At 42.8% G+C, this 8,428-nt stretch overlaps 1 protein-coding gene across 2 annotated transcripts in view; it reads left to right on the forward strand.

Moving 5' to 3' along the window:
* The window catches only part of Esrrg (estrogen related receptor gamma), a 541,176-nt gene that overhangs the window by 392,837 nt on the left and 139,911 nt on the right, over nt 1-8,428 (forward strand). For both annotated transcript variants that reach the window (XM_050148263.1, XM_050148262.1), the window contains one exon: nt 369-485. In XM_050148263.1, the coding sequence (XP_050004220.1) occupies nt 369-485 (117 nt within the window). The remainder of the gene's footprint in view (nt 1-368; nt 486-8,428) is intronic.

The following is an 8,428-nucleotide window of genomic DNA, read 5'->3' on the forward strand; positions in this document are numbered from 1 at the left end:
TATTATCATAAGAGGCTAATATCTGTCTCCTCCCCTGTTTTTTTTTTTTCGTTGATTTGGAAATAGTCTCACTGTGTAGCCCTTGCTGGCCTGGAACTTATTATGTAGACCAAGCTGCTTTGGCCTTCTGGCAATCCTCCTGCCTCAACCTTTCTGAAAGTGCTAATTTATGTCAAGCTGCTTCCATAGAGGCGTATTTTATGTCTACAACAGCATATCCAGCTTCCTGGCACGTGTTACATTTCTGACGACTCTCACTCACATGACTTTGGGGGTTGGGGATGGCAAAGTTAACCTTGTCTTCGGGGTGCCTCTCTCTCCTGACCTGTCAATCTGACTGTCTCTTTCCCTCACACTGTGCGCTATAGGTAACATAGAGTACAGCTGCCCGGCCACCAATGAATGTGAAATCACGAAGCGCAGACGCAAATCCTGCCAGGCCTGCCGCTTCATGAAGTGTCTCAAAGTGGGCATGCTCAAAGAAGGTAAGTGGATCTGCCCAGAATCCTGTGTTCCGGGTTGGGGGTTGAGGGGGGGTGGCAGTGGCCATCAAAACAGGGATCAAGACCAGTTCCATCAGGTGGGTTAAGGTACCTGAATCTGATTGCCAGATACTCTTAAAACCCAAGTTTGTAATAACTCATGGCTAGCAGTTTGACACCAATCAGAAGGTAGTTCCCTTCTGGTTGAACTGTGTTTATGGGCCTTTGATCTTTACAGTTTGCAGAGGGAAAAAGATGGAGGCAAACCAAGAGGCTACTCACAATGCACACCCCCTTCTCAATTCTTTAAACCATTTGGGTTAAGGTCATCCCTATTGTTTTCCAAACTCCTCTTTAGTACTTACTCTCTCTGATAGAATGTACTCATGCTTTGATGCTCTGATTGTTTTAAGTTGGGAATAGCACCCACAAAAAAGATAGAGCTGGGGAATGTGGATTCTGTGCTAAGCACACTGAATGAGCTTCCATACTCAATCATTCTTGCCACAGGAAGGGAACCCATTGGCTACGGAGGACATTCCGTTATCCCACATGTCCTGACAGAGTTGTATAGTTAAGCTTTATATAGTTAAGAAACCTCCTAGGGGGAGGTATTTTTTAAATGAATCTCTGTACATGCATATTTTGTAGATATACATTTTACATACTACACGTAGACTTGCCTCTTTGTATTTAGAGAACCCACTGGAGTTTAAAGTCAATACGATGTTTCCAGAAAGCACCAAGATGCGCATGCGGTCACGGGAGGAAGCTTGACAGTAAAGCTAGATTAGTTATCTATAGACGTGAGTAGATTCTGCTACATCGGAATTTATGTATTGTCACTACAGATCCCTGTCCCTTGCCTTTTGGTCTTACATTTGAAGTTCACATATTTGCAGATGAGAAGGATGAGTCTCACTAAATGTGTAGTTACTAGATTTGCACAATTCCGCCGGGTCTGTACCTGTCCAGTGCGTTCTTGGTATACGCGGTATCATAGGGGAAGGAGTGCAACAGATGGAATACAGGATTGGGGAATTCCTGCCCTATTCATCTGGCCTTTATTCATCTACTGGACAAATAAACCCCTTCAGTTTCTCCATCTGATCTTCAGCTTGGCTCTTTTCTTAGAAAACAGCTGTCAGCAAACTTACAACTTTCAAGTGTTGCAGGAAGGGGATCAGGATAGGGTATCCAACAGAAAAAAAAAGATGTGCAGTGATATGATCATATATATGTACTGTATGTAGTATATGAATAGGAAGGGGAGAGGAGGATCCCGTAAGGAGGAAGGATGTAGAGGCAGACCCATTTAGGCTAGCTCAGGGATGAAGAAGGGGGTTCATGAAGACTGATGCCAGGGTAACACTGGAAACAAAACTGAGGATTGGGACTTCTCATTTCTGGGCTTTTGGTCATAAGTGACCTCTGTTTGGTTTCCAATCCATTTGCTAAATTTGCATGCAGCTCCTCCCACACAGCAGACACATTTCCAGGCTCCTTTGCCACACAGGTTGCTGCTGGTAATTATGCACATGAAATTGTCTAAAGGGTAACTTTTGACAAGGCTGAACACGTGACTAAAAGGCCGACCTACCTAACTGAAGTAGAAGCCAGATATCTGTAGGTCAGTGGTTCTCAGCCTTCTAATGCTGTGACCTTTAATACAGTTCCTCACATTGTGATGCCCAACCACAAAATTATTTCCATTGCTACCTCATAGCTAATTTTGCTACTGTTGTGAATCCTAACGTAAATTTCTGTGTTTTATGATGTTCTTAGGCAACCACTGTGAAAGGGTCATTTGATACCCAAAGGGGTCAAGGCCCACTGGTGATGATGATAATGATGATGTGAACTATTTTAAGATTTTAAGTTTGCTTAGCCAATGCCTTAAGTCGTCTGGCAGAGTAGCATACAGAATTTAATTCACAGGGTAGACTCCTTCCCCGTTTTGTAGAAAATCCCACAAAAGCATAATTCAGAATGTTATAAGTGATAGACAGTTCGGTTTTGGTCTTGGTTATATTTATATTATCATTTACTCTGATTGGGGAGATTTAAACTAAACTTGTGCTCAAAAATAAAAGTTAGTGAAAGGGTTCAAAGCCCTGAAAATAGAGGAATCACTCTGTTTAAAAGCAATCCATTTGTTTGAATGCAGCGAAAGTCAGGTATCAATGAAAGCCTAGTACTCCGATTTTGTTTTCCAATAGTGAAGTACATAGAGACAGGCCTCCATGTCTAGGGAGATGGGAGTTTTTGATTAGTCTGATTTCAATACTGTAATTTTCTCATTTGCGTGCCGTTTCAACTTTAAAGATGAACTACGACGCGTCTTTTCTCTCAGATCGCGTTTCTCGAGGTCTCTAGGAGAAGGTCTGAGGGAGGCGAGAGCGAAGGCAGATGTGTGAGCAGCGTTTAATTAAACGTTGTTGCTCAGAATAAACTGGGCCTTGCTTATCTGTGGTTCGCACCTCTTCAGCACTTGCTATCAGGCCTTTAGAGGACGTGTTTTCCCGGCAAGTGCTGCTGTGGCTGCCATGTTCAAATCGTAATTTATTTCCCATTCACTTCCTCGTGAACACGCGGAGGGCAAAATAGCATTTTTCCGGGCTCGTTACCCTTCTCTCCAGAAGCATAGATAGGATGGGTATGAGTGAGTATGGAATACTGTTTTCCTTTCTTTTATGCCTAAAGAATACAGTGAAATATTGCATTGTACCCTGCATATAAATGCACAATTATGCCCGGGCATCTCCGTGGCTCAAGGCTCACTCCCTAAGCCTGGAAAGGGTGATACCCTCTTAAATGTATCTTTATGGATGTGCAGGGATTTGAGTCCCGTGCAGTATGTCAGAGATCATGGTGTAGTAAATCTATTCAAATGTAAACCTGTTCAATTCAATTACCAGTCCATAATAAAATTTGCTACTACAACCCCCATGTTGACCACAGCAGTCCATACAGGCAGACGGCACAGCAGGTCTGGAAATTGACAGGCAAAATCTAGTTAAACAAAAAACAACATTAGTTCTCGAATCTGAGATGAAATCAGATTTCCACAGCCTCGATGGAAACCTTCTTTGCTTTAACAGGTATCTTTTATTCAATTCGCCAAGTGTACCATAAAGCGCTGCCTGAGGGGACAGACGGAGGTTTTCATTAAGAAGCAGGCTTATAGGAAATGAGGCCTTGACTGTTTTAAAAAAATGATAATTCTTCGTCATACTGACTGGCATTTCTACTAATTGAGGTGTGTCCCTGTGAGAAGCTAAGCGTAGGCCCAGGAGTGAAAGGGATTGGACCGATTTGTGGATAAACTAATTAATACACAGGAATAAATGCCCGTAACTTCCATTTCCCCATAAGCCGGCACCAGGAATCTAAGTGAACTAGGCTTGATGCTTGAGGTTAGATTCTTAAAAAGATTTCTTTTTATTCTTCATCATGTGTCTCGGTGTGGTGTCTGCACATGAGGACGGATGCCCTTAGAGGCCAATGGAGGACATAAGATCCCCTGGAGTTAGGGTTACAGGTGACTGCAAGCTGTCCAGCCTGGGTGCTGGCAACTGAACTCAGGTTCTTTGGAAGAGCAGCAAGGGCTCTTAACTGATGATCCATCTCCCCAGACCCCAGATTAGAATTTTTGAGTCAAATAATTGTTACCAGTTAAGGAAGCTGGGAGCTGATTCAGTCAGTAAGATGCTTGCCATGCAAGACTGAGAACCTGAGTTTGTTCCCCAGGACCCCCAAGAAGCTGGGTATAGCAGAGGCCTGTAATCCCAGAACTGAGGGGCAGGCGAGAGAATTCCTAGGGCCTGCTGGCCAGCAAGTCTTGTCAGTCCATAAATTCAAGATGTGGTGAGAGACCCTGCTACACACACACACACACACACACACACACACACACGGAGACATGATTCCGTAAGACAGCTGTCATTGACTTTAGCCTCTACACGTGTAAGCACCCACAGTCTGTGCTCTCTCACTTATATATGCATGCATGCTATTGTTGGGCACTCACATATACAGACACATGATTATGTGCATATATACTCACAGGAACACACATACACACACACAGGAACATGCTCATTCATACCAAAAAAAAAAACTTACCAGTTGAAACAAACAAAATGGTTCTAGTCAGTACTTGTGTTGGAGAGGGGAGAAAATGTCACACAATAACAAAACTTAGAGAAGCGCCGTTGAGCAAATTCTACTGTGGCTGTGCCATCTGGCGCACTAGCAAGCTTGTCTTTCTCCTGTGCTGAGGAGTGTCCACATGGTAAGTGTCCTAATGGACCAGCATCATTTTTCCAGTATTGTTCAATATTATATGTCAGAGGAAACATACCTGTAACATATCTGCTGTCTCCCCAAATTAGTCAGAGTGGACCTGTGAAGAATCTGGTCAAGATGTACTTGTTTTTTTTTTTTTTTTGATTTTTCAAAGAATGTACTTTTAATTAGCACCATCTCATGTAAATGCTATCTCATTGCACACCGGTTTGGTTTCTCTTTGTTGATCACAAAGAAAGCCATCCCCAAAAAAACGTAATAATTTTGTGGAGGGAGAGAATCCGCTAGTCAAAGACTTGAAGGGAATTTAACTGTTATTGGCACAAAGACTTTTACACTGACAAGTGTTTTTTGTTGTTGTTGTTATTGCTCTTTGTGTGTTTGTGTATGTACACGCATATGCATGCTTCTGTGTGTGTGTGTGTGTGTGTGTGTGTGTGTGTGTGTTGGTGTGTGTTTCCCTTCCTAAGAAAGAATCAGTATTATACTCTGGAGAAGGAGCTGGCACCAGACATGTAGATCTCCCTGCTTCCACCTCCTGTGCTGGGATTAACCCCTGGCAGTCCGTGCCTTTTCTTACTCTAGTGTCATGTGCAGCATATTCCCTAGTCATGCCAGGGCCCATGCAAAGTGTGAATGACTCGGGCAATACAGCGGACCAACTTCACTGTTCTATTCCAAAAGAGTTTGCTCTCTTTTTGACATTAAAACAAAGTCAACAACAGCTACCAGGGCTGGGTGTGGTTGCACGTGCCTGTAGTCCCAGCACTTGAGAGACAGAAGTAGGAGGATCAATTCAGGAATGGCATGAGCTACATTAGACCTACTTTCAAAAAACCAAAAACAATATTCTCCACCCACCATGCCCTGGTGGCCCAGAGAAAGGATCAGTCCCCTGTCAGGTCAGCTGATGTTGCCAGAGACAGTAAGACTCAGCCTTTGGGGCCAGGTGGACCTAGACTCAAGGCTTTGAGTTTCGATGGATGCCTAGATTTGCTTCCTGGAAGAGTGATGAGTTATGACATTTCCATTTCCCCAACTTGCTGGATTTTGCATGTGGAGCTTCTTATGATGAGCAAGAATTTCCAAGCTCAGTGGCCCCTTCTCTTCTGACATCATGCCTGTAAGAGCATTACCTTAGCATATGGCTTCCAGACACTGTGATAACAAGGGTGGGGATGATGATGATGATAGTGATGATGATGGTAGTGACGATGACGATGGTGATGATGGTGGTAGTGATAATGATGACGACAACAACGATGATGATGAGGTTAGAAGTGCAATAGGGCCAAGGTGAAATAGCCGTGGATAATGAGTTGTACTATTCCATTAATTCTGCCCAAACTGGAAATTCTTCAATTATTTTTGTTTCTTGTTTTTTTTTAGAAGAAAACAAACTATCTTTTTTATTATACATACCAATTCAAGTTCCTCTTTCATAGGAAGAAACTTTGATTTAGAATTAATCTATGAACACTACTTGGAAGTAGATGGGATGGCTGAAGAGATAGCCAATGATGGGGACTAATCCAGGAAAGGGGTTCATGACCTGGTTACCTGCATTTCTTTCAGCTCCTCTGTAGGTAGAAGTTTCTGTCCCATCTGCTCCTGCAGCCATTCAATCACAAAGGAATACACGGAAGCTTATATTAATTACAAGCTGTTTGTCCTCTTATCTCAGGCTTATTACCAAGTTACTCTTACAGCTTATATTAACCCATAATTCTTATCTATGTTTAGCTATGTGGCTTGGTACCTTTTCTCAGTAAGGCATTCTCATCTTGCTTCTGCATCTAGCTAGTGACTGTGTCTCTGCCTTTTCTCTTTCCAGAATTCTCTTAGTCTACTACACTTCCTGTCTGGAGTATAAAAACCAATTGATATTTTATTAAACCAATATGAGTGACAAATCTTTACAGTATGCAAGAACATCCCACAGTACTCCTCCTCCTCATTTTCTCCTCCTTTTCCATTCTTCCTTTTCTTCTCCCTCTTCCTCTTCTCCTTCCTCCTCTTCCCCTCTTTCCTGTTTTCTTCTTTTCATCCCTTTCCTTCTTCTCCTACTCCTCCTTCTTCTTTTCCCTCTCTCTTTTCTGTCTTCATTTGCTGTAGTTAGAGAGTTAGAATCTAGCACCACATTTCCTTTGGGCAAGAACTCTATCACTCAACCAAGGCTCCAGACCTAAAGTGTGACTTCTGGATGCTGAGTTGGAATGGAGGAGCTTTAGATCACTAATGGCCACCTCAAGGATGCCATGTCTTAGCAAGACCATGTCATGTATATCTGGCTAAGATTTCTGGACTGATAGATCTTAAATGCATCCATAATTGTCAATTCATGTGCAACAGAAAGCCTGCAACTTTTACATTGACCTCTGCAGTTATAGGACTGAATTAATACTCATATAATGAGTAGATGGATTCATAGCAGTATGGAAGATGGGGTGACTGTTACTGGGTTGAGAGGGTCATCCGAGTGATAACCAATCATCTCAAGGTGTAACACTCCTATTTCGAACCCTGAGAGAGAGAAGTGTGTGCACAGATATGTGGGACAGAGCTCAAGTTAGGGATCGAGTATGTAGTCACTGATTCTGTCTCTCCGTTGAGCTGTCCTGTGCCCCAGAATATAAAGAAGAATGGTCCCAGGGCTGTTTCTCCTGCAGCCCCAGCTCCTTCCTGATCCATCTCTGACCCGGGAGCCAGAAGCATCTTCTAGGTTTTCCCTATCAGCAGGCAGTGCACAGAGCAGTCCTTTCTCTAATTGCCCCTCACTTCCACATTTGCCATTGCGATCACATGGCCATTTAGAGGGTGCAGGGTTTTCCAGGCAGTTTCTGTTCTTGAAAAACAGAAAGCTACCAGGGTCATTTAGTAACAAGTGGGTTTGTTTTTACCCCCTGAATGAGTCTGCTTAGTAATTTATCCTAACAAAATCTCTTTTGTAAAAAACAATTCTTAAAAAAATCTCCCGAGAAGACATTGCCAAGGTGATTTTTCCCCCTCAAGTCTAATATCATTATGCTGCCAAGTCTAAAACAGAAATTATTGCTAGGGAAGTTTGGGTTCCTACTGCCTTCAAAAAGCAGAACAAAGGAGAGGAGAAGGCTTTAATGGTATTCACGGAAAATATTTCTGCACTGGGTGACAGTTAATAGAACTACATTGACCTCCCTGGTGTTTCCTGCAGACACAGTTGTAAGCCCGTCCCAAGCAGTCCCCTCATTAATGCAGAACATTAAACACAACTCCCAAGTTATAATACAGGCAGTGGCAGAGAGCACCTTGTCTCTGAGCTTTGTCTTGACATTCAAGCCATTTGGGAATGTAGCTAAGGTACCACAAAAACTTATTCTGTGTACAGACATTATGTTACTGGATGGCCTCTTTTCTTTTTCTTTCTTCCTTTTCTTTTCTCTCTTCTTTTAAAAAGTGTTTTTGTGGCTTTGCAACTGCAATTGTCTGTCTCAAAATGAATAGGGAAGATGTTGAAGGTAACAACTAGCCACCACTTCTTGAGGATTTTTTTTAAATATAATTTTTTATTGAAAAAAAAATTTTTCCGCCTCCTCCCCGCCTCCCATTTCCCTCCCCATCTCCCTTTTCCCCCCTCCTCCCTCTCTCTCCCCCTCCCC

The sequence above is a fragment of the Alexandromys fortis genome, unplaced genomic scaffold (genome assembly GCF_014885135.2).
Source record: "Alexandromys fortis isolate MF-2015 unplaced genomic scaffold, M_Fortis_MF-2015_v1.1 scaffold_62, whole genome shotgun sequence".
NCBI lineage: Eukaryota > Metazoa > Chordata > Mammalia > Rodentia > Cricetidae > Alexandromys > Alexandromys fortis.